The sequence below is a fragment of the Falco naumanni genome, chromosome 4 (assembly GCF_017639655.2).
Source record: "Falco naumanni isolate bFalNau1 chromosome 4, bFalNau1.pat, whole genome shotgun sequence".
In the NCBI taxonomy this organism is placed as follows: domain Eukaryota; kingdom Metazoa; phylum Chordata; class Aves; order Falconiformes; family Falconidae; genus Falco; species Falco naumanni.
The window spans coordinates 80,111,062-80,137,905 of NC_054057.1; the positions used below are offsets into that span (position 1 = coordinate 80,111,062).

Here is a 26,844-nt window from a genome sequence, read left to right on the forward strand (position 1 = left end):
TATTCAAAACCTGTCCCAAGGAGCTTTCACTGGACTGTAATGTAAGGGAGATAAAACCGCAGTACCACTCGCTGCCGTTCTGCTTTGGGAAGAGTTTGTGATAACAGCTAATACAGAGATTTTGTAACTCAACTTGAAGAAAAATCAAGCACCATCTATGAATTCTAAATATTTAAGACTTAAAGATTACTTTCTGTTTGAGTTCTGATGAAGTATTTCCAACTGCCAGTGAAGGTGAGAGTTAACAAAATGTGTGCAGTGGCAAAAAGTTAAAAATTTAAGAACTCTTAGTAATACTGCTGCTGCAAAATTTTAATCTAATTTCATCTACTGATGTAACACTGCAAATATGCTTTAAGGATATTTGAGTGTATTTCTTAGTTAAGAGAGTGATTGATTACACACAGTTTGCCTTTTTATTAAACGCTGGGTAACAGTCTTTTTTATTGTCAATCCTCAGTTAACTAATTGGAGTATTTGCGGTATGTGTATGTACATAGTGTGCGTAGTCATACAATCTCTTGAGTTTTTGATGGTTTAAGATCTTAGAGTGTACATATAAGACGAAGATTTGGTGTAGGCATGTGTATTCATAAGGTTTGATGTGAAAAGAATCTTATCAGTATTTGCATGCAAAGAAGTTCTAGGAGTGGGTGGGTTTCTGATGAGACGAAGGCAAAAAGTAGGTGAACGTCCTGAAGTCTGGTATTCATTCAACAGAAGACTGCATTTCCTAAACTGGAAGTAATTTAATCATGTTTGTATCTGGAGTAGTTAAATGAGCTCATTTTCCATAATTACTTCATGTCTAACAAGGTCTGTTGCCATTTGGATTTGATGTTATGATTTGAATCCTGAAAGGAAAGGAGCTTAACCACTGGATGTTGAAAATAATCAATATATTTCATTGTTAAGATTTGAACAGAGGCTGTGTTTCAGATGTATCTTTAAAGAAACATCCTGTCGGGCTGAGCCTTTTGCTTGCCATCGTATTGCTGTGGCCTGTTAACATGTGTATGTGACATGAGGAAACCGCTTTTGCCATCCCAAATGACTGCATCTGTTCTGTGTTGCTGTTGGGACAGAACCATCTGAATATCTTAATCATTATTTTTGTTGTTCCCTTTTACTGAGCTAGAAGGAAAAGCTGTTCTATAATTAAGGAGCTATTTCCAGAAAGTGGGTAGCATTAGAACTGGTGCTGTAGGATCGTTGCAAAGGAGGCGAATAGCTGTGGTTCATGTCTAGTGCCGTACGAGTGAGTGAGAGTAATCTCTGTTCAAAGTAGTTTCTTGCTAGGGAAAATACAATTGCTCAAGAAAAGCAGAGATTTTGTGCGAATAACTTCTCGTGTTTGCTGGTTGTCAGGCAGAGACTATGGAGTGAGTGAGTGACGGCCATAGCTGTATATAGAAACATGTTTACATCTTCAGTAGCAACTAATTTTTATCAACAGGGTAACATATTTGTTTTAGCATAGCCAAGAAGAGACCTAGTGTTGACTTAAATACTTCAGACTCACTTAAATGATGTTATACAAAACCAGATGGTTGTGATAAACTGTGTTAAATAACTGATTCTGACTTTATTTATTCATATATCCTACTGATGGAAAGTAGCTGGTGTTAGTAGCATTGGACCTACCTGCATCTCTACTCTACAAAGCAACCAAATGAAGGGGTACTGCTAAAATGATGATGTTGTCTGAAATCAGCACCAGGATACACATCTTGCATTTAGCTTTAGCTATTCTTTGGCTTTTCCCCCTGAAAGATAATAATGTCTTCTGAATCATAATTCATTTACATAATTCAGTAACATGGTCTGTTACTGAAATCATTGGAACGATATCGGAATTGAATTTGGCAATTAAGCTGTAGATCCCAGTTTTTCCACATACTATATGATAACAAGTTTCCTTTGATTGTCTAGCTTTCTTTTTAAAGATAGGTTCTGTCCCAAGTCATTCAATTACGTTACTTATGATTCTGTAAAGTAGAATTCCAATAAATTAGGTTTGGGGGTTTTTTTGGGTGTTCCCCCCTCTTCCTTTCCTGAAAATGATCCCAGCTAAAAAAATACTGCCCTGATGTTTCAAGTAAATTTACTTAATCAGGTTTATTCACTTTTCTGTGATGAGGTATGTTTGCAAATGCTAAAAGTCTGTGCATTTTCCTCTATTCTAGTGCCTGATGACCTCTCCATAGAAGAAAGAGAAGAGCTTTTAAATATTCGTCGCAGGAAAAAAGAATTGATTGATGATATTGAGGTAACTGATTTATCTGTAAAGATCCCTAGATGACTGCTTCAGTAGATTAAATTATAGTAAACTGCATACCTAGGTATGAATTCCAGGTAATGGTTTTAAAAGTATATAAATGGCTTAAGCTAAATAGTACTGATAATAAATAGGATTTGTGCATCATTTTTGTACTCTTAAAAATTGTAACTTCTGTATTTATGTAACATAATTTGTGCACATGTACACATCTGATTTGTGTAATCAGGAACTCATGAAACAGCAGATTTACAGGATAGGAGTAGAGTGAGAAATCTGGGTAAAGGAATCTTACACTGAAATTGGTAATGGCAGTTTGGTCTTGGTGCTCTCATGTGAGCACACACTGGGAGTTAGATCCATGTGTGCAAGTCATTCAGCTGTGGTAAAATCTTTAAGCTAAATATCTAAGGAACCTGCAAGACTCATCACTTTTCTTCAGGTGACTAGTAAATACTAAAAACCAAAATCTAATTTATCATATTAACGTATGATAGATGATTTCAAAAAGTGTTTTAAAGTAGGTTAACGTATTGTCTTTCCTTCTTTTGGCAGAGATTAAAATTTGAAATTGCTGAGGTTATGACAGAAATTGATAATCTGACTAGTGTAGAAGAAAGGTAAGTAATAGTACCATATGGTCACGATTGAGTAAGACCTTGGAACAGGTCTTCCAGGAATAACAAATAAAAATAGCTTTATAAGGCTAAACAAACATGGGATTGCCTTTATTCAGTCTGTTACAAAGTCTATAAAGCCTGACTTGATCCTGTTCAGGTGTGTCATTTATTTGAATAGAGAGTATGTTGGATGGAATGTAATATTTTAGACTGTCCAGTTGATAATGATTTATCTCAGTATGATAATGAGTTCTCTGAAGATGCAATCACTTGAAGGAATTGAAAAAGAGTAACAGAATTCTCCCCCTTATAAAAAGTGAATGTCTTGTTTTTGTAATAGAAAATACAAAGCAGCCAAAATACAAATTGAGAGAAGCTCAGCCAACAGTTGAAAGAGCAACTGATAACTGCTTATTGTTTCTTCCTTTTCTCCATGTGTAGCAAAACTACACAAAGAAATAAGCAAATAGCCATGGGAAGGAAGAAGTTCAACATGGACCCTAAGAAGGTAGAGAATTTTTATTTTCCACTTGTCAGGGATGAAGTTCCTGCTTGTAATGTGATCTATGACAAATACAGTCATGTTTTAAGAAGGTATCTCTGATAATGCAAGTTCACAGGCCGCCTTTGTACATCCTGTAACACACTGAGCAGAGGGTTAAATTAGCAGCAGTCATTAGTCATTTGCCAGTCGTGTACTTTTTTCACTTAAGCAAATCTTTTTGGATAATGGAGGTTATTTATCAACAATCGGATAGGTCAGGTATTGATTGAACTGGCTTGCAGAAAGATTACTTGTATTTGATAGAGGTGTTCTATGTTGATATCTCAAATATCATTCTAAAAACATTGTGATGTTTGGTTATTAGTGAGGCCGTACATTTTTTTTTTTAGTGCCCTATTTTTATTTCTTCCAGAATATCTTTAACATGTTTTTTAATTTGTTCTCATACAGACTTTTATATTTGCATATCTAAATTATTTGTGAAAAAGGCATGTATGAACATCTGTATGTTTGTATACATATATATGTGTACTTATATGACTGTACTTAACACCTGCAGGTAGAAACTTGGTACCAATTTCAAGTTTACTGTGCATTTAGCCAAGTAGTAGTTCATATCTCTGGAGTGCCTCTGTTTTTCTTAAATAATTGTTAATTTTCTGGACAATTCATGGACCTGCACATTCTCTTACAGACCTCTCCTGAGATATTGAAAAGAGTTGCTTTGATATATTTGACCTTTTGCCTTTACTTTTCATTTTACAGCTTCCTTGCTTTGTTTTACTGCGTTCTGTTGTTTGTAATTGAGAGTCCATTTTAAATTTGTGAAGAGTGTTCTTTAAGGTCTTTTTAGAAACTGTTTAGTATATTTTTTTCCTGTGTTAGTTCTTTACGTGTTTTCCTTCCAATTGCATTGAATTCAATTACATTTTGGTGGCTTTTCTGTAATGTTCCAAGTACAATGATGACTATTGTTTTTCAGGCTGTTTTCAGTTTACCAGAAACACTCAAATACTTTGATATATAGAACCCTTTTTAAGCTGCTGACCATGTCTTTTATTTTTATTTTTCCATTTTGCTGACTGTCTAACTGCTGTTCTGTTGATGGCAGAATACCCCCAAATATCCTGGTAGTTTGCTGTTGTCCTCCAACTCTTTCATGTCCTAGAAGTTGGGGGCAAAGTCGCTGCATGATGTCAGATGCCTTTATTCCAGTATTAACTATTATTTGTTACTGTCCTTGCTGGGTGAGATAGTTTCTATGAATAGATGCTGTGGCTGCATTGCTATTGTAACATAATTTAAATGTGGTAAACAGACTTACAGTAGTAATTTCTTAGTCATGTCTGTGAATCAGTGGTGGCCTGCAGTAGCTGACTGCAGTAAAGCTAGATCATCTTGTTGTTCGCAGCTGCTACTTTAAATTACAGGCAGCTAAAACATATATCCCTCTAATGTTGAGAGAATTAACTTGGAGTCATTGCAAAAGGGATGTTTCGCATTCATAAATGGGAGGGAAGATGGTCTCTGGAGTTAGGAATGTGAAAGAACTGGGGTAATAATGCATGCACTGAATTCCCCAAGTTTTCTTCTTTAAGTAACAGAGATCTAGTGTTTTCATTTTAGCAGGAACACAGTGAGGTAATTTTCTTTTACCCCTTTCATTTGAAGACCTTTATGTGTTCTAGTGTGTATGTAGAGCAATTCTCCCTGCCCCCGCCCAGAAAACCCTCATTCAAAATAGCTGTGTTTAACGAAGCTACGTGGTGTAGTATCACGTACCTTGTTGTTTGGATTTGGTTAGCTAGTGTGGGAAGGGCTGTAATGGTGAAGTTTGTAAAAACACGTCAGGAATCCCTCTGCAGAGGACATAAAGCTGTGCTGGAAATTCGCAGCAGTGGAATTCAGCAGCGCCTGTGTTGACCCCAGAAAATTAATTCTCTGACAAAGGCAGGGTTTAAACAACTGCAAAATTTGGGATTATGTTACTGTAAAAATGATGAAATTCAAAGCAGATTTCATTACACTGACTTAAAATAATTATGCAGCATTTATAGTGAATATTGAATATTTCTGTAGCCGTGAATCTTGTGTGGGGAGGTCAAATTAGTACAGCTGTCTTCCCTCTCCTGTCAGTCTATAGAAAGAAAATTTGCATCAAGACAAAAGATAGCGTAGGAGTTGACGAGGGTTTGGCTGGCCTATTTTACCATTTGTTCCAGCCACTGGAGTTGTCCCAGACAAATTCCTTTTCCTGTCTATTTGGCTTCTGGTTCTTTCGGTTCTTAAGAATAATTAAAAAAAGACTACCAAGAAAAAAAAAAATCCAGAAAAAGGAAAATTAAATTGATTTTTGTAGTATGTTAAAGTATCTATTTCAGTGCACAGAAATTTGTTTTCTAGGCTTCTAGTCAAGTCCGTTATCTTTGTCAGTAACTTGTACAAGTTTTTAGAAACTCCTCTGGTCAGTCTGTTGACACTGAGTGTGAATAACAGGGTCCAAGTGTTGGAAAACGGAATCCGCGACCGCCATTTCTGATGTTTGTTGGAAGGAAGGTTCTCTGTTGTTTGACAGAGCCTGAGAGCTTTTTCAGTAACTTGGTATAGGGAAAACCACATTACGCTTCATAGTCAAATGAATTTTTTGTACAAATACTTAGTTATCAAATAAGCTTTGAAGGGATGGTTTTTGAGGAATGCTGAGCTATTTCTGGTTCCAGATAAAATGGATATATTCTTTGCAACTAAATCATGTCTGTTCTGAAATGACTTATCAAAATATTAAGATGTCAGAGTCAGAATACCAGTCTGTTTTCAAAGGAGGATAAAATTATTTTGAGAGAATTGCATTCCAGACTTCTTTTTAAGAGCTTCAAGCCTTATAACATCACAGTTCATTTTCTTTGTTAAATTAGGTCAGAAAATTGACTTTTTTTTTGTCAGGCAGGTAATAATTTCATTATAAAAAAACCAGAATCAACCAAACAGAAGCATAATTACTTTCTTGAATGTTACTGCAGAGCCTTCTATGCTATATCAAAAAGTAATGTAAGTTTTCCCAGTTGTCGTGAAATAAAGAAATATATTGCATTTGCAGAAATTGAAAAACTTCCAGTATTTTTCAAATTATGAAATATTCTAGTAGAAAAGGCTTGGAATAATTTATTAAGCTGTTCTGTACGTATTTGGAATCCAGGGTTACTTACACTTGCTATTTCTGCTTTTCTCTGGGATGCTGTTAACAGTTTTATGAAATCAGCAGGAACAGCATCATCTTTGTTGGCGTGTGTGGTGGGGAGAAAGGGTGCCATCTCCTCATGGCCTGCTGAACGTTGGAATGACATCCCTTCCATCCTTTGCGTAACCTTTATATAACTCTCAGTCTCCTCTCTTTACCGCTTTGCAGAAAGTTCTCTGGGCATCCCTAGAGTGTGCCAGTTATAGGGCCAGTAATTTATGGAGGCATAGGAGCCCAGGGGCTTGATCAAGTACCTACTGAGGGACAGGGTAAGACTCTCCTCCTGGCTTTGTTAGAAGCTCCATGGTAGAAGCTTGACTGGTCTGTGAACAGTCCTTTGTGAATAGTCTAGTTCAAGTCCTTTGTGAATAGTTTAGTTCCAGCACAACCAGAAGTCACTGATAAATCCCGGTGTCAGCATCAATTCTTTTAAACCAGTTTCAGTATCTTCAGCCATGACTTCCACTGCAAGTAGTGGCTTGATGTATTGGGTTGCAGTTTGTAGGTTCTAACAGATGCTTTATTTTGTGTCACGGTGGTAATTAAGTTATGCCTATGTACCTCTTCATTACATGATTTTACAGATTATGTCCCTGCAGACATTTATGCAATATTGCGAACAAGCCATCTTGCACGTTAACTATGAAGAGCAACATGGAATCATTATTCAATTAATATTTGATGCTTCTATTTTTGAGGGATTCAAACTGCCACCTAGTACTTCTAGCCTTAAAAATATGCCCTTGTTTGAATCTTTAAACCAGTACTAAATAGTGCTTATCTAACTGAAAAATGTTGTTTAACATTTCATTAAAAAAATAATCTGTAGACTAATGTAATTTTCAATGTGCTATGTATATGTCTGTGTCATTACATTAATACCAAAAGTTATGAGCAGTATTTACATAAAGGCTTGTGAAAGAAAACATAACATTCCTTTTCCTCTGGAATTGCTCTTTCTAGGGAATACAGTTTCTGATAGAAAATGACCTCCTGCAGAACACTGCGGAAGACATTGCACAGTTCCTTTATAAAGGAGAAGGATTAAATAAAACGGTAATTGGAGATTACCTCGGTGAAAGGTAAAATAAAAATATTGAAACTTTTTTCTTGAGTTTACAGAGCACACTCATAGGTTTTAGTAACTACCTTCACAGGCTGCATGGGAGAGCTGCTCTACTATCTTGACATCTTCAAAAGCTTCAGCAGGATGTAAAACTACTACGATATTGTGGCAGGTTTTTTGTTCTCTTAGGTGGTTGTTCTTTTTAAATGGATACACTATGGAATGATATTTAATTCATTGATACTTATTATTTTGAGAAAGTACTCTTACATTTGACTATAGCGCAGAATTTAATACCATAAGCTTTTGGAATGTCTAAGACTTGTATTGCAACAGTTCCGGTAAGTCTTGATACTGTGCCCAGACAAGGAGTGATTTACAATCACCAATAATTGGATAGTAAAGAAATTCCTTATTAAAATAGGACAATAGTTAAAAGCAGGTTTTACTGTTGTAGTCTCCCTGACCGTAGACTTCCCATTACTAAGTAGGGTCTCGAAGGGCAGCCACACTGTATCCTTATCAATCCTAGTGCAATAAACATGCAATAAGCGTATTTATGCATGCTGCTGCAAAACATGGTCAAAATGCAAATTACTTCCATTGCTGTGCAACCCAGGAGCTGATTTTTGAAAATGGCAGCAGAAAGAGACAGAAGTGAAGAGTGGGTTGGAGTATGTGTATCTGCGTGCTTGCACATGTTCCATTTCAGATGCCAGATATGGATGTTTAAAAGTTGACTCATTTAGGATAATACTCCTGTAGTGATATGTTCTGGCAGGTCCTTTTTGAGGCAGCCGTAATCTGTTTACAGCATCAACGGCTCAGTTTGTGCTCAGCAATTTCCTCCTGACTTTAATAGTTTTAATGAAAGTTCTTACTGTAATACGTATATTTTGAAAATAAATCTTCACTATGAAGTTTCTGTACAGTGTATGTAGACATTTCAACAGGTTTTTTATACATCAGCATTATGTTGTTTCTCTTGAATATTTGGGCAGTCAGCATTATAAAATCACATGTTAACATGCATAATTGCAAAATTGTAACAAAGTTTGTGTAAAGCAGTCTGTGTTCATTTTTGAAAGCTGCGTTCTATCTTGGCATTATTTTCTGAAATACTTCAGTTTTTCTAGCCCTATTCTCAGAACCCCTGTGCCCGTGCAGAGAAAGGTCTTACCCATGTCCAGGCCCACTGGAGTCATTAATATTTCTGTGACTATTCATCAGTTCACATTTAAAACTAAAAACATTATTACTTGTTCTTTTGTATTCCTGGCAGGGATGCTGCTGGGCAGCCCTATGGTCTAATCTGAAAACATAGGGCAACCTTTTTTAATACTGAGTATGTATACAGATAAATAGACAATTCAGTTATACCCTCTGAATTTTTCAAGACTGTAAATAGACAAATGTAGTGGTCATACCAAATAGCAAATATGATCAGGAAATTTTGTATAAATCTATCAAGTGGATAATAAAATCTTAAGTGGAAAAAAAATGAACATACCGCTCCTATTTTGCCACAAGGCAGAAGCAGCCTATCCATTTTAAGCAGCTGAAGTCAAAAAGAAATTAATTTTTTTTTGTACTTTAAAAAGAGCTTTTATTCAGTGTACCTAGTCAGTCTACTTTAAATATTTTTTTTGCATATTTCTTAATTTCTGTGGTGGGTATAATATATTAATACAAAAGCTAACGGTATTTCTGTATTTTTTTTCTTCACTTTTATCAATTAGTAATGGAGGTGGAGATGAAGAGATGATAGTCTGATTTTCAGGAATGTGTATGGAAGTTTCAAGGTAGTCAGGTCTTGAATGGGGAGTTTGTTCATCATACTCCTTCGAACTGCAACATTAATTTCCTAGAATCCTAATAATTTTTATTCATGTTCCTCTGAAGGGAATATATTAGGCCTTTAGGTCCTGAGGTAAAATAAATACCCTGGGATAAAATAAAATGTGACAATTGAGATGGGTCTTAAGCTGCTAGGTTTTGCTTTTGTGACTACCTCAGAAATAAGCTGTTATTTGTGCTGTGCAAATGGCAGTGCATATTATAGATGAGTTTTTGTTATGTGCGATCTTTTATCAAGGCATTTGGAGTCTGAGGACATTCTCTTTCACTTTGCCACTCCCTCTCTGGGCCCATCATGAATTATGTCTGCATTCTAGCTAAATATAGCTGAAGATGAGACCAGGGTAGTCAACAGAATGAAATATTTGTGTAACATTCTGCCATAAAGCAGCATTATAAATTATTAACTTTTATAGCGTTACAGCACTCAGCAAACTGAAAAAAGTGCATGGTAAAATGGAACAAGAGAATACTAAAAATGTAGAAAAAATAAGGGGTGAGCTACATCCTATGAAAGTTTTAAGATTTCTTTATATGTGTGTAAGTCTTCACTTAATTTTTCAAGTGGCTTCCTAGACCTTTCCTGATACTTGGCTTGTATCTTTGGAACTGTACCTGGCACAGATAGCACTATTAATCCAGTCCGCATTAAAACCTAGAAGAGCAAAAATTAGAGTGTAAATCTAATATATCTTAGAATCATTTAGGCTGGAAAAGACCTTTAAGATCATCAAGTCCAACTGTTAAAATTATGAATTACTGCAGCTTTATATATATATAAGCAAAATCAATATTTGGCTTAGAGTAGCAAAGTACCCCCCATGAAGTGCTCTCTTTTACTATACTATTACACCACACCACTGTAGCATAAAGTAGTCCTGCAGTTGCATTGGGCATTACTCAATTTGATGAGAATCTCTCCATTTTGCTTGAGAGAGCTGATGTGTTCTGTAAACAACATGGGGACATCCTAATGAATGAGTAGTTTGTTTTGAGGTATTTACTTGTGAGTGTTACAGGTTAGTCTGACTATGCAGTTAGTAATGCAACAGACAGTTCTTCGTGGGTGCGCACCTTTCTATTTTCAGGTGGAGGCTGATACGCAACATTCTGCCTTGGTGATGTATTTAAAGCACACCCTGAGGATTATATATACCTTTATGCTTCTGGTATATGAACTTGGGGATGGTGTAGGCTCAATTCTGTCTGCATCCAAATAGTTTTGTGTTCATTAATGTTTAAATGGTAACTTCTGCATTTAAACACCTTTGTATCAAACAAAGCGTAATTTTGATTTACATAGCAATGTAAAAGATAGGTGAGAAAAAGTCCGTTCAAAACGTATTCTGATTTTAGTAAACTTTCATTGTAACAATTTTGGAGAATGGAGTAAGAATATAATACATACTAAGTAAACCCTTGAAAAAGCTGTTATTTTTCTTAGGTACAATCAGTTGAAGCATTTCTGTTCCTCATCTTTGTACATAAATTAATATGCCACTTTAATATTTTCTGTTCTTAAAGGAAAGAAATGGGTAGTTTGTTTTTCATGTTACATGGCTAAAGAAATGAATCTTGTATCAACTGTTGTTTTAAGAGTTCATGACAATTTCTGCAAAAGACTTCTTACTGGGTAAATTTGTCGGGTATCATCCCATATCAAGGCAGGTTCAGTAATAATAAATGCAAAGCAAAGAAGGCCAGGCTGGTTTTGGGTCATTTAAATAAGCAGTGCTAAAATCAGTTCAAGTGCACTGGTTCTTGCTAACCTACCAGCAAAAGTGGGCAAAATACTAGTCTTACATATTAAAATACCTCTCAAATGAATGTTTCTGATATCTTAGATTTGATCAGTATATAATTTATTTCCTTGCTTATTCTCAGAAGCAAATAGGGATAACTAACAAGTCCTTAAAGCTCAAAACTGTAATTGTCTATTTCCATTTTTGTCTTTTATAGAGATGAATTTAATATTAAAGTTCTTCAGGCTTTTGTTGAACTCCATGAGTTCGCTGATCTCAATCTTGTACAAGCCTTAAGGTGAGCAATTTTTTTTTTTTTTTTGACCTGAGCTTCCTTTATCGAATTGCACGTACATATGAGTCACTGTGTTGATTTATTCGTCGGAAAGCTGATCTACGGCTCGGCATAATTATACGCATTACTGTGCAAGTTAGCAGAGACAGCTCTGTTTTAACCCTTCCAACTGCTTGCGTGTGTGCTGCCTTTGAAGGTGAAAACTTACAGTTATTTCAAACAAATAGAAGCAGCCAATGCACAGCCATGACTCTTTGGTATGCCTGCCATATGTGGACATTTGAAGATCTGATTTATGTCTTAGCATAGAGATAGGCAAAACCCAAACAAACTCCTAAGCCAAACAAATAAACAGTTTTCTTTGCTGCCAGGGTTCTCCTTTCCTCCCACCTCAGCTTGTTCCTTGTGGGGTTGGTGGGGTGGGCTGGAATTCCACTGGCCATAATCAGTGATGATACTCAATTGCAAAAATGTAAACTTTGGACCAAGTAATTTCTTTCTGCATCCCTCAGAGTTTCCCACTTGTCATGTGAAAGAAAGTGTGGTATCTTAGTGTACTTTTTTCCCATGCAAAGTGAACAGTTTACTTGATTTCTCTGGGATGCTAGCGTAGTGTCCTTGTGAACTCCCTTCTCATCTTGGTGGAAATCTGTAATAGATCTAGCAAATTAAGTTGATTTAGACAGTTCTGCCAGTTTTGTTGCCACAAGTGACTCCCTCCTGACACCAGATAAATTGAATTGTCTGTGTGATCTTTGTCTCTGGTGCAGTGCCTTGTGATACGGAGTCAGAACAGCTTTGCTATGATTGAGTGATGTGGTGATGATAACATGAGCTGCCTGAGGCTTGAGCTAAGGAAGCCTTTTCTCTGGCTACTGAAGCTTGTCTGGGAGGCTTCATACTCCTCTCTTACCCAATTTAACATTAGGTTTGACTTTATTCTTCCTTAGCAGTTGCTACTATTAAATGTTTGTATTTTGGTAGCTTACAAAATTCGTGATCTGGGTTGGAACCTTGCATGAGGTGAGTAAAAGACAGTACATAGAGCTGACAAACTAAAGATGGCCTGCAACACTTTAATATAATGTACTAAAAATGAAAACTGATGAAGACAGGAATAAATGGTTATTATATCGGCACCCAGTGTACAGGGACTATCGAGAACTTGTTTTGCATGGCAGAGCATGTAACTTTGCTGGTTTAGATACTGTTTTCATTCAGATAATTCTTTTGCTAAATAAGAAAAGAATAAATGATGAAATTCATTGGAGCTTTTTAGCGTCACAATGTGCCAAAAGTGAATTTGTGAAGACTTCTGTCCTGTATGCATTCCAGTGTACCTATATGTAGAAATAGTAAGTTACGAAAGAGAAGCTGTGCCAGTTCATGGTGCTAAACAGCAGCACAGATCTCCTGTGTATATCACAAAATTCCTGAGATAATACCATGAGTCTTTAAGAACTAGGTCTGATTCTTGTAGGGTGGACTTACACTAAACAGGCAGCACCTCTCTAAGCGCTGGGCATTTTCTTGTTGTTACTATTTTTAAAATGTTTTCAATGAGTTTAAATAAAGATGTTAAGTGTGTTTGTATTCCTTGCTTCTCTCCCCTACCAGAAATATTTCACGTAATGTGTCTTTTCACATTGTAAGTAAAGTCTGTCTGAGGGTTTATTGCTTTTAGTAGCCAGGAAACTCAGGGAGGGTTGAGCTGATTGTTTCCCCGTAGCATTCTCATGACAAAAATGGGATGCATACAGAAAATTGTTTACTAGTCTGGAAAAAAGAAAGAGTCTCAGAATATGAACGGCCGTATTATCTTGCCTGATAGCATGCAGTGTTGCTGGCTGAATTACTGGGCTAGCCATCTGTGCATGTTGCTTTATAATAGCTCCTGACTTGTGTGTTGAGAGATTGAGAACATCTTTCTAGGACGTTTTATATAGACATTGCTGAGGTTTTTTTTGTTTGTTTTGTTCTGATTATTAGTAATATATGCTTAATAGATAAGTATTGAAATGAGTCTTAACAACTATCCTTCCCTTCTGTAGGCAGTTTCTGTGGAGCTTCAGACTCCCAGGAGAGGCTCAAAAAATTGATCGTATGATGGAAGCTTTTGCTTCACGCTATTGCCTTTGTAACCCAGGAGTCTTCCAGTCTACAGGTTAGTCACAGGAAACAATAGGAATTCTTAAGTGTATGTATATTTTTATTTATTTATCTATTTATTTGATCATCTGTCTTCTTTCACATCTGATGCAAGGAGATGATCACCAGTTTGGAAGTTCAGGATAAAATAGTATGTGAAATAAGACATTTTCTGAGAACTGAGAATATGCAACTGTCTAATCCTACGCTTTGTTTCCAGGAGCAAGTTTATGGTCAGAATGTGTTTCCATTTATAAAAACATCAGCATTAATACATACCTAAGCAATTAAAGTATAAAACACACTTTAGAAATGTCATCAAAGATTTTGGCTGGGAATTGGAAAAGTAAGATTCTCAGGGTCTTAAAGGCAGAAGAGGTGTGTAGGTTGGGTAATCTTGTTTATCAGTTGCAGGGACTTTACACCTCGTTATCTGTGTATCAAGTCCACCTGTATGTGGCTACAGTGTATTATCTAGAAAGTAATCCATTTTTGTTGTGAGGATCATATCCTTACTCTTTAGCAGTCTGCTCAGCAGTAATTTAATCTTAGAAATGCAAATCAGTTTTCCGTTGAATGCCTTGGTTTAGAATTACTCAAGTCATAAAAGCTAACAAAACTTTGTGACAGGGCACAGAATGCCCTACTGTTATGGCATTGTTGGTCTGTTTCATTATATACACAGTTGATCACTTGGTTCGAGGAACAGATAGGCTAGGAAAAGGCTGATGTAAAGCAGGTCTGCAGCAGCTAGAGAGGAAAATACTTACTGAAAACAAAATGCTGACTGAAGATGGAAACACATTTTTCTTCCATGTAGTGGAGAGGTTTCAATCCTGCTTTTTCTTACGCAGGATCTTGTACTTGAATTCTCCCAGAATTTGCTATAATCATAACCATGGCAAGAGACATGATAAGATCTCCTTTGTCATCTTTTAGCATTACTCAGTGATACTAGCCATGTCATATATGCCAAGAAATGGAGTCCATGTCATTTTCAGTTTGTTTAAACGCAGTTCTGATACTATTTTGAAGACACTGTTCTTTCTCTTTTGAGAAAGCTTTGGAAGTACTTCGAGTAGGAGTTCGATTCACCAAGTCTAATACAGGATCTACCAATATGGTCTAGGCAGAATCTGTGTGCAGAGAATGTTTTGCCCAACACCACCACTTCACGGTTCCAAGTAAAATGTTAATTCAAGGTGATGCAATGATTTCGAAGAGTTAAGAAAATCTTCTGGATTCTCTTGTACTGTTTTTCTCATACTGGCTTTTAATTTGAATGGTTACATATTTTTTCTTTTTGGGCTTATTTCAACAGTCTTAAGAAAAAATTTGAGACTTTTCTCTCTTGTATAGTGTTCAGGATTTTTTGACTACCTGTTTCTTTATCAGTCATGATGAGCTATATATTAATTTTACAGGTTTGCGCTACAACACAAGGAAGATAAATAATTTTTCAAATCTAATTTCAGATACATGCTATGTGCTTTCATTTGCGATCATTATGTTAAATACCAGTCTGCACAACCACAATGTAAGAGATAAACCAACAGTAGAGAGGTTTATTTCTATGAATCGTGGAATTAATGAAGGTGGAGACCTTCCAGAAGAATTACTACGGGTAAGTTAGACTGGGTAAGACACAGCGTTGCTTTGTGTTTTTAATAGGAAACTTAGAAGCGTGTACAACAGATCTCAGGCAAATTTGTCAAGAGAAAGTAAGAACATTTGCTAGCATGTGTAACATTTGAGTAGCTGAAAGAAGCATTTTCTGATATTCACAGCTGCTTTTGAGCTAGTTCTCCGTATATTCAGTCTTTTGAGGAGAAGAGATTCCAGAGAAAACACTCTGTATATCTCTCAGTAGTTTGCTGATGGCAAAATTCTTGTGGAATTGGTTTCTTATGAAAAAAAGTAGTATTTCTGGGTAAGTCAGAGAAAGATGGAAAAAAATAATAAAAATCATTGCTTCATTATTGCTTCTCATGTCTTTCCATGTGTCTTGTGGAGCTTCCTGCTGTCCCTCGAGATATCAGTAAAAGTATTTATTTCTCTAAGACAGTGTGATGGTCTGAATAGTTTTCTGAAAACCCAGATTCATTTGGCAAAACTTGTACTAAATGAGACCTGAAGGTGAAACCTTTGAAATACTGAATGCTGAAGTTAGAGAAAAAAATGTCTTTGCTAGGAGTGCTTATAAAAATCTGTAAAAAGAAACACTTGTTTATAGATGAAGTAGTTAAAAATCAATCGTAATCAAAGGAGTAAACAAAGATTGAGAAGGGGGTGGTCCAGGATTTTACGGAGAGTATTTCCTATGTTTTTTAATGCAAATAGTCTGAGAAGCAGTACGATGTCCTGGTTGCATTTGCTGTTAGGCATTTATTAATGAGGTCTTTTTCCTTTTTTTTTTATTCTTCTAGAATTTATATGAAAGTATTAAGAATGAGCCGTTTAAAATTCCAGAGGATGATGGAAATGATCTAACGCATACATTTTTTAATCCAGATAGAGAAGGTTGGCTGCTGAAATTAGGTTAGTTATAAGGGCAGTTTCGCTGCTATGTGTTTGTTCGTTGTTAGCATGTTTGCTGCTTCTGTGTCTTACCTGCTTTCTTGTGAAGGTAATAGGATTAACTTTGTAATATGTATTTTAAAATGTATGAGCCAAAATAAGTTAACTCCTTTACATCTGAAAGTTCTTACTTTTTGTTTTATGTATCCAAATTAGCAATCTTGGTCCAAACTTTTTGAGTTTTATTTCTGATATATGAGAAATATAAACTCGGTGACAAAAAGGAAACACCATATGGTATTTACCACATGCTGTGACTGATAAATAACAACTAAGTCTCCATAAGGTCATTTCAGAAAACTGTGTGATATTTCAACAGTTTTCTGTGCACAAAAAAAAGGATTTCTCTTCAAATAGTTATTTTCGTATGTCTTTATTTTTCCATATTATTTGTGAGTTTCTCTTGGTTTGGTTTTGGCTATGATTTTTAATGAGTGGTTTAAATGTGCCTTCTTGTTTTCCTTATGGCCTATGACCTATCACCTTTCTGTTCTGTGACTGGCTGTCTCTGCTTATTCTGCATTAGGAGGTACGTATCTGATTGCTTTCCAGTCCCCTCTTCTTCAGTTGCTCATTCTTTTATTTTCTTCCTCCTTCCTCCTGTTTTTTTCCTTTTTCTTTTTCTTTTTTTTTTAAATCAAATTTATTGGAGCATTTTGCTTTTTCACTCAGTGTCACTAACAGTATCATCAGCTGTACTCTGAAACAGAGTGGCATGTCAGTGTCTAGCTCACATGCGAGTGTGTTCTGCAAAAGAAGAAAGTGTTTACATGTAAAGCAGAAAAAGATGACTATTCAGCATACTTTTCTTCACTGAAGAACTTAACCAGGGAAGAATAATTTCTACTGGGAGAAAACAACATGTCTTACTCTTGTAATAGAATTCCAGAGTGATTTTGTTACTTGTATATCAGTTATATTAGATTATTGAAAGATGGATTACATTTGAGCTATGCATTTATAAAGCTCTTCTTTCCTGCTTGTTTTCTTCTGTAAATAATATATTTAGCTTATGCAACAGAATTTTAAATGAGCCCCAGATTTAGGGCTGTAGAAGCCTCAGGTAATTTGCAGTCTCCTGGCACTGCAAGATGCCCTCGTTTACAGACTTCTACAGTCGGTGGCATTCACTTTTTCAATTGGGCTTAGGGAATTTTTTTCCTATATAAAGGAGACTGACATTTTATTTTAACATTTGTTTTTCAATTAAATAATCCTCTTTTCTATAAAACACCAGTATATGCTTTAATAGAGCTAGTTGTTGGCCACTTCAGTGTATAACTGCCTCTTAAAGTAGAAAGAACTCTGCACCTGGAGAACAGTGACTGAAGTGTGAAAAGGGATGTGTGCGGGGGGGGGGGGGCACGTGGGGGTGAGTACGATGAAAGAAAAGCCTTGTTAGAGCCATGGGCCTGCTGTGCTGATTGCACCTGGAAATTGGTGGTCATGCTAGTGCTGGAAGGAAATAGAGGCGAAAAGGAAGCATTTGGAATTCATACACTTGCTCTCCAATACCTTATTTTGACCTCTGCGCTACAGATGCTATAGTGCTCTTTGACTTTCTAACCACAAAAAAGCAAAGCTCTTGCTCTTTGTCGTGTTTTGGCTCAGCCGGCACAATTTCAAAGATGACTTTACAGCTTCTCTTCATTCTGTAGCGTGAGGCGATAGCTGGCTTAACTGAAAAAGCTTCCAAGGTGCTGTAGATAGATGCGCTTTCTGGACACGAGGCTGGGTATAAGCCCATGCTGTGCGGGTTTCTCGTCCTGTTGCCAGGGCTCTCATATGCAGAGCTGAGAGTGCAAGCAAGTGTGTGTGTGTGTGTGTAGAGAAGCGACAGCATCCCTTGTGGAAGAAGCTGTCAACAAAAGACATAAGAGATCTAATAAAATATAAAGGGACAAAGAAACTGAAGAAAGAAAGGTGACTGGGAGTCGGTGAGAGGTACCGGGTACTTCTGCTCAGTCCAGCTCTGGCGCACAGTCAGTAACACCAGCTTTTCGTTACGTACTGTGTAGGTGAGACAGTGCACAGAAAACCCAACAGGAAAAGGCTGTGTGTAACACTACCACGGCATGAGGGTTATTTGAATAAAGAAATGAAACATGTCCAGAAGCCTCCAGTGAATTGGCCCGTAAATGCATGAAGCTGCGCTTCCATGAAAGACTTTTTTTTCCTGCAGACCTGGACTGGTACAAATACATTTTGCTAGCTTAGATGCATTGACCAGAAATAAACCTGGTGTGTTTTTATTTTTTTTTTATTTATTATTTTCTTTCTTTCGTTGTGTCTTCTTTCCTCTTTGGAGTTTCTTATTTGCCAGGAGGCCTAAACTGTGTGTTGAAGGTGCTGTCTTGATCCGTGTTGTTTGCGTTTTTACAATAAGTTTTCTGTTGGGAAGCGGTTCTTGTGAAATGGGTAGGATTTCTTTCAGTTCTGGAAGATACTGATACTAAAAATTTCAGTATTATTGAAATACTAAGGAGGCTATTCCTGCATGACAGTTCAAGTGCTCAGTTGTGGTAATACTGAAAAGTTGACAGACAGTTTTATATAGAACTACAAGTATGACTAAGACAACTTGCAAACCCTGAGTATATCAAGACAGTATCTTGTATTTGGTATTTCTTATAATCAGCTCTTCCCATTTATCTACTTGTGCCTCTCTTTACTATTCCAGCTCACCATATTGATTATCCTTTGGGCAGGAGATGGATATCATGAAACTTTCATGTATTGTAAAATATGTGTGTCCTAAAGACCACCCTAGCTCTCCAGCCTGGCGTTGGATTTTAGAAAGCTGGGAGGGTGCAAAATGCTTTTTGGACAATTTGCTGCTCTGAATTGTTTGGAGGTGACTGTTTAAGTCCGAGTGCCAAACCTGGCAGCCAGACAGAAATTCTGGTTTTATCTATCTAGACTCAGCTGGTACCTTTACATAGACACCTTTATCTTAGTAAAACTAAATTATCTTTCAGTTCTACGTTGTTCGAAGCATGATGTAAGGAGAATGAATGCTACAAGTGAAAAACTGAAAGCTGCTGAGTGCTAATGAATCCTTGCTTGCAGCTACTTGAGACATTATGAGCTTTTAGATTTTTCTGTGTCATAATTATTAGTGGTGTTGATACCGTGAAATTTTCTGCCATCCACTTTTAAGGTAATTTGAAATCTGTCCTAATGCCCAAGTTACGATCGTTTTGCACAGAGAAGTGTTTCCTTGCCTAGAACAGCTGCTTTTGGCAAACAGCTTGTTTTGCACAATATTTTCTTCTCATCGGAGCGAAACTGTGACATTATTCCACCAAACTGGAGAGGAAATGATTCAGGCCAGACACATGATCACAGTAATTTTTTTTTCTGCCAGTCAGGCAGTTACTGAGAGGTTGGAGATTGTCCAAAGCTTCACATCGGGACCTGCCCTGCCAGTGGCGCTTATCCCAGCACCTCTGTCCTTGAGGGGGTGTCGGAACCCGGTACCTGCCTGGCTCTCCTGGTACCTGATGCACTTCAGGGTTGAAGTGGTTCATGTTGTGGTCCAGGGAAGCTCCTTCAAAGAAACCCAAACTTTGATCCAATCCTCTGTGTAACTGCACAGTTCTGAGTCCATTCTGCCTAGGTGGCATCTATGTGAACTGAGAAGAAAAGAATGGTGTTGATGGATGTGTGCCTCTCTTGCCCCTCTAAAACTTTATATAAACATGCTGAAGATCTGGGTAGAATTTTCTAACCTTAGATACATTGCTTCCTTTAGTCTTAAGGTCTTTTTGAATTTTGAAATTAATTTTTCCTAAGACATTGCCAGTTGTTTTCCCCCTTTTAGTATCAGTGGTTTCTTTTACCTTGTTCTCTAGTTTGTACTTCGCCCAGAGTTGAAAAAACATAATCCCATGTTGGATTACATAGGCAAAGAGGGTTTTTATTCTTCTTCCTGTACATTTTGCCTTGTTGTGGCCTTTTCTTGTACTTTCCCTAGATTTCTACCTACAAGATACCATGCTGCTTAGTTTTGTTGTTTGAGATGCCTGCACTTTAGCTACTGGGCTAGATCTTTCAGAAGTACGTCGTTTCTATCTCTCAGTTTCTGTAAATGTGCACAGATTTCATACTCTGATTGTCTTGATCGTCTTCTGCTAACTTAATTCCTTCCAGTTTTAATCTTTAAAAGGCCAGGAGCTGGAATAAGTTATGAAGTATGGTACTAAACCCTTTGTTTAGCAATCTCTGCCAAGGAAAAGAATGTTATCACAAATTCTTACCCATTAATCTTGCACGCAGTGTTTACAGGCTGCAAAACCTTATCAGCTGACTTCTTGGGTTTTAGCCCGTTGTAAAGGCATATGAAGTGCATGTTGTATAGTGACCCTTGCAAACTTGATGAGTACAGATTAGATTGCCTTTCAAGCCTTATTAGTTTCTGTGCTGTTGACAGCTGCAACTAAGTAATGGGGTGGGAAGGCAGGAACTTATATGTGAGAACAGTTCTTTATCCCACCAAAAAATCCTGCCTCGCTGCTTATTTTTTCTGGAAGAGTTAACTCCTAGCTTGATGGAGCAGGAACTTAGGGTCTGTTCCCATGCCTCACCTGCGTCCTGTAACCTGATGAGCTACTGGCTGTTGTAGGGAGAAGGGAGCAATAAGAGGGATGGTGCTGGAAATATTTAATCTTCCTTCTGGCTTCAACATCTATACTATCCTGGAGCTGAGAAATGTTTCATGACAAAAGCTTAATCAAAACTGCAACAGGATTACAAAAGGTTTCAGGTTTAGGAAATCGGGCTTTTCCAAAGAGAGGAGGTGGTTTCAGGAAAAATTTCAGCAAACTTGACTGTCATTTGCTACTTGGAACTTTGTGTTGTTCTAGGCAGCGTGTGTTGTAAGTCCGTCATTTCTGCCTTAAATTATAAGCAGACCTTCTTTTGAAGATACGATTATTACCTGATTGTTGCTTTCTTGTGTTTTGACGTGGTACTGTAGTTTGAGAAACACCTTTGCTCAGTTTAAGCTGCATCTGTGATAAGTAGACAACTCGCCTGTTCGATTCATCCCGTCTGCTGCCAAATTGTTTTTCTACTAGAACTGGGCAAGCCACGGCATTTGGCGCTGGGTGGTGCTTGTGACCTGTTAGCCTGAAAAAGGTTTTTGTGCTGTTAAATGATGTCAGCCTCAGAGAGCAGAGCGTGACTTTAAGTCACAGCAGTGAACGCTGGGGTTGTATGAAAACAGATCCTGTTACAGCAGGAGCAAGGTCTGCCCTGGCGGTGGCCTTGGCCCAGCTGCTGCCTGTTCGGTGGAGTGGAAGTGAGTCAACCCAAAGTTCATCGGCTTTCCATTCTTAGCCCAAATACTTCCTGATACCTGACCCAGCTCTCAGTCAAGGTGATGGGAATTTTTCTAATGACTTAACGTGCCCGTTTGAATGTTTCTGCAATGATTTATTTAAGGATCTGTCACAGTGGTTGTACTAAAATGCCACCAGTTCTTCCCTCACTTGTCTCCCGTTCACGCAACCATTCATTCTGTCACGGCTTCTGCATCTTGCACTATTTTGCTTTATTTCACCGCACCTGCTTGCAGATTAAATTTTTCTTAAGATATGTGTGTGCATAGTGGAAACATGAGTACATTGAACAGTGCAGTGTGTTAGCACTGGGTTATTGTGTAGGTCATGAAACCAAGAAGAAGGAAGATACGACCTGCGCTGTACTCGGTCTGCAATGCAAACACGTAGTAGGCTGGTATCGAGAAATTTCATGATACTCCTTGAATTGTTCTTTAATGTAATACGATTTGGATTTCTGTATTAAAACAAAACTCCAGCTATCTCAAGTAGAACAAAAAGATCAAATTATGGTCATGTGTTAGATTTAGCTATATGACTTGGATTAAACTGGGGGCCTTGTGTGTATTAATGGTACTCTTTTATGCATGGGTGTTCGATAGCAAGATCAGTTATTTTGAAATGTTGGGTTAATGAGATTAAATCAGTGCTGAATGGATGATGCACAGGTGGTGACATAATCCTGAAGTCAGATAACTATGGTGGAACTAAGCCTGTATATTAATAACATGTGAATGCTTTATCTACAATTGTCTTTCCTGGAAATGAGGTTTAAAAATAATGTAACTGTGGAATGCTAAACATGTTATGAAGTAGGTGATGGCAGAAAACCAGCTGAAAAGGCTGAGACAATAATGTGCCTTTCTAAAAGGGACTGTTTCCTGCAGTGTGACGCTAGCAGGTGGCAGAAAGAGCTTTGTGGTTGCTGTTGTCTAAACTGATAATGCAGGGATAATTGGCATTTTTTGGAGCAGTAGCTATTTCTTCTGTCAGGTGTACTCAATGCTATGTTAACCCGTAAACAGAACATGTTTTTAAAATACTAAATGATGAAAAGGACTAAACCTGGTACGTTTTGGCATCGGATTTTCTCATTTTTGACACATGATACTTGTTTTGCTAATAATGTTTTTAAGCATCTTAACGCACTTGATGTTAAATCTGGAAGTAGAGATGGGTTCTTATATCACATGTATGATCACGAGTCGAGCGAAAGGAAGGAGATAAAATGCCCTTAACTATTGATAGGACCCTTTGCTTGTACAAACAGGTTGTGGAGAGGGTTGGTCCTGTGGCTGGAACCCAGTTACTGGTTTTGGAGCCAGTTAGGTGGTGGGTCCCAGAGTGAGCGAGCCACCTGCCAGATGACACCATGGCCCTGGCACCGGCCCCCCTTGGCCACAGCAGCACCGGCTGCGCTCCTGAGGGCTCCATGTATCTGGATTTTTGATACAGTAAACAACTGTGGTGGCATGGACAGAGGGAGCGGGTCTGCCTGCTCAACTGTCACATCCGTCCCCTGTAAGAGAGGAGGTACTGGCAGCGTTAGAGCAAATGGTTTGTGTGGCTGGTCAGCAACACCATAGTTACTGCTGTCTCAGGAGTTGGGTCTTAATACAAGAGTTACATCAGCGTGTTCCTCTAACCTCAGCTCATCTGTGCCTGATCCATTTACAATTAATTAAGCTGTATTTTGAAAACTAAATTACTTTCATATCCATTGTTGATGCTTTGGCAACAACAGACATTTAATTCAGCTATACCTTTTTATTGTAGGTGGAAGAGTAAAAACATGGAAACGAAGATGGTTTATTCTGACTGATAATTGCCTGTATTACTTTGAATACACCACAGTAAGTATATATTGGAGTGAACTTAATTTGTAATTAAGATCTTTAAGTGGCTAATGATGCGATATTTTCCTAATTTTTTAGGACAAAGAACCTAGAGGAATTATTCCATTAGAAAATCTTAGCATAAGAGAAGTTGAAGACCCTAGAAAACCAGTAAGATACTTTCATAGTTGGTTTTTTTTAATGAAGTAAACCATATAGAACTTAGATATAGTGTTAAATGAAGATACTTGCCAGATGTGTTTTTTTAAATTTATTTCCTTATTTCTATTCTCCAGAACTGCTTTGAGCTCTATAACCCCAGTCATAAAGGTCAAGTAATTAAAGCATGTAAAACTGAAGCGGATGGTAGAGTGGTGGAAGGCAACCATGTAGTGTATAGAATATCTGCTCCCACTCCGGAAGAAAAGGAAGAGTGGATTAAATCTATCAAGTGAGTTTAAAGTCTTAAACTTTGTCATTCAGAAATGGACCGTAAGCTTTTTTTTGCGTAATCCATTAAGAGAATTTGTTTGAAGAGTTCTGATGTGGCAATGTCCTTCAGGATTAATGACAAGCTACATGGGATTGACATGTCAAGATACAAGTCTCCTGTTACTGTCTGGTTCTAAGGAAATAGTTGTACTAACTCAAATGAGGAAAATGGACTCTTTTTTTTTTTTTTTTTTTTTTTTTAAAGCAAATGTAAAGCCTCATGGGAATTGTCTTTAACCCTAATTTTATTAGATACTTACTTCACCTAATAATTAACCGTAGTGATGTGTATCTTAAGCCTGTTCACAGTGCAGCTTTAAACTTCACAACTTGACTTTATCTTGGAAGGTTTATAAAGCAGACCCCAAAGAAATAAATAATGGTCAATATGAAGATACAAACTCTCAATAGATTACAGCTGAATAACATTTTTTCTAAAGAAATATTTGTGATGCTTAGAAGTCAGCCATCCATTATCTTATTAAGAGCATGGAGTCATCCACAGGGAACAGAGAACAGTAAGTTTCAGTTTTCAAAAACACATATATGTTAACCAAACTTATGATTCCTTTTTTTTTTTTTCCTTCTAGAGCAAGTATCAGCAGGGATCCCTTTTATGATATGCTGGCAACGAGGAAACGAAGAATTGCAAATAAGAAATAGAATATGATCAGCAACTTAGATACCTGCGTCAACCTATAAATGAGCATACAGTTGAGTGATAATGTAAAAATTGGACATACTAAATGAAGACGATAACTGTAAATTATACACATATATATACATACACACACTTTACTATGATATAAGAACTTGGCAAGACCTTTCAGGGTAAATAGCTATTGGCATATACTTTGAAGCAAGCTTCAAATCCCAGAGGACGATTATATTGGAACTTAATTCAACTCAAGACATGGAAGCCTTGTTTTCACTTATGTTAGTTACAACTCCAGTTTACTTGTGTGGGAGGCAGTTGAGGCCAATAGTAAAATGTCCTGTACCCGTTCCTTGAGCACATTTCTCCTAAAAGGAGGAGTGATTGTAAGACTTTCACCTCTCACTAAAATGTAGCACCAAAAGTGGAGTGCACCGTGATCTAGCACTTAATTTTTCTGTAATCATAAAGCCTACAATCTCAATACTGGTTTTTGAGTCTTGTGTGTTTTGCAGTAAGTGAGCAGCCAAGTGCAGCTTTCATTTAGGGTTCACTCTCCTACCTTTATGGAAATAGCTTTTCTTCTTCTTCTTTAGAAATGCAACTCAGCAGAGACTGGCAGCTGCGTAGTTAACTAGTTGTGCCAAAGGGTTTGGTTGATATGCACTGAAATATATGCAGGTCCCAACAGCAAAGGTTTGAGTCTGTAGGCATGATGCTAAGGACAGACGTGGTTTGATATTTGCCAGTAGGCCAAAACTCATTCCTGTCTGCTCATACACTCACAACAAGTAGTAAGATTTAATGACTGGTTTAATCTGCTTTTTATATAGTAACATCCTTCTTATGTTTTAGATGTGTTGTAGTTTAACACTTAAGTTATGACTAAAGGAGTAAGATGACAGGGCTTGCATGAGTTCAGGTTTTGCACGTGAAAACACCCCCAGATAATTTCACATGCATGCAGTGTTTTTAAAGGGAAAAACCAGGAAGGTGAAACCTTTTCTGTAAGGTACAGCCCTAGATAGTTAAGCAAGCAGGATTCATTCCTTGGCTTGCTAATGAACTTCTAATGAGAAGTTCAGTATTTTTACTGCATTCTTAAAGGCGATTTTTCAGGTCTGTGCTTCAGCAGTTGAGATTGAAAAAATGAGTAGACATCCTTATTGTTACTTACAAAATAAAATTGCACACGTTGGTTACCTAGTGCAACTTAACTCCCCCACAAGCACGTTGGGTTTTGGTTTAGTTTAGTTTTAATTGTAATTTCTGGGAGAACTTTCTGTGGTCCTACTGATAAGTCTGTCAGTAACGTGTAAGCTGCTATGGCAGATTGTACTACAATGCTTTTCCGTTGATAGCACACGTACCATTCTTAAGGTGAAGCCCCCAACGCCACAATGGGGGCAGAAAATGTTTTTTTGGACCCTCCTGCTTCTGTTAGTACTCAGTTTTTCACAACCTTGTTGAACCTGAGCCGTGCCTACTGTGCCAGTGAATGCTTTGGAGACCCAACACTTTGTCAAAGCAGTTTTGCTTCTTCTTGTTTCAGAAGCATCTCTGGATACATTATAGGGAGACGTGCTGCACTGACAGAGCCACAGTCGTAAGGTGACCTGTTTCAAATCTCCTTTTAACTGTAAGGGAGAGTCTGTTTTTGTTGGTCCCGTCTTACTGATTTGCCACATTTTGCGTGGGGTGTCAGCCTGGGTATGGTTTGCTTTGTTGCATGTTTGCAAAAAAGGCCGAGAGGGGAAGAAGAAAGTAAACTTTTCTACGCCTTAGATTTTCCCCTGAGCATGTGAGATGACAGTCTGCTTGGACGGATGTAAATCAGAGTACTTCCAAGGGAGAAAATCTCAGAGGAGGTAGAAACCTTGAATAAGCATCATTGTGGGGACATCTTTGTTTAATGGAACACACTTAAAGTCTTTATAGAAATTAAGTTGTATGTCCTGTATTTGCAGAGCAGCATGATTATAGAGCGGCTACCGTCACTTGTTATTGAGTCTTCTGTTTTGCAGCATCAAGTTTTGTTTTCAAGCAATGACAGTTCTAGCTTTGGACAAGTAGATTTGTAATGTAAATAGTGATAAGCCAGAATCAGTGGTACTAACGAGTGTAAAGGGTGAAAAGCAGCAAATAAAGTATTTCTGGAGAAATGTGACATTACAAAAGCGTTAATAAGCCATGA

At 37.4% G+C, this 26,844-nt stretch overlaps 1 protein-coding gene across 2 annotated transcripts in view; it reads left to right on the plus strand.

The window, feature by feature from the left end:
• Positions 1-25,826, plus strand: part of CYTH3 (cytohesin 3) — a 50,071-nt gene extending 24,245 nt beyond the window's left edge. Inside the window, exons 2-13 of one of the 2 annotated variants that reach the window (XM_040591742.1) lie at positions 2,187-2,269; positions 2,834-2,898; positions 3,340-3,406; positions 7,605-7,723; positions 11,524-11,604; positions 13,653-13,765; positions 15,225-15,373; positions 16,176-16,287; positions 23,445-23,521; positions 23,603-23,674; positions 23,800-23,954; positions 24,586-25,826. In XM_040591742.1, the coding sequence (XP_040447676.1) occupies positions 2,187-2,269; positions 2,834-2,898; positions 3,340-3,406; positions 7,605-7,723; positions 11,524-11,604; positions 13,653-13,765; positions 15,225-15,373; positions 16,176-16,287; positions 23,445-23,521; positions 23,603-23,674; positions 23,800-23,954; positions 24,586-24,658 (1,166 nt within the window). In that variant the 3' untranslated portion in view covers positions 24,659-25,826. Of the gene's footprint in view, positions 1-2,152; positions 2,270-2,833; positions 2,899-3,339; positions 3,407-7,604; positions 7,724-11,523; positions 11,605-13,652; positions 13,766-15,224; positions 15,374-16,175; positions 16,288-23,444; positions 23,522-23,602; positions 23,675-23,799; positions 23,955-24,585 lie in introns of those variants that run through there. The other variant, XM_040591741.1, reaches the window with a different exon arrangement.
• Positions 25,827-26,844: the final 1,018 nt, after the last annotated feature.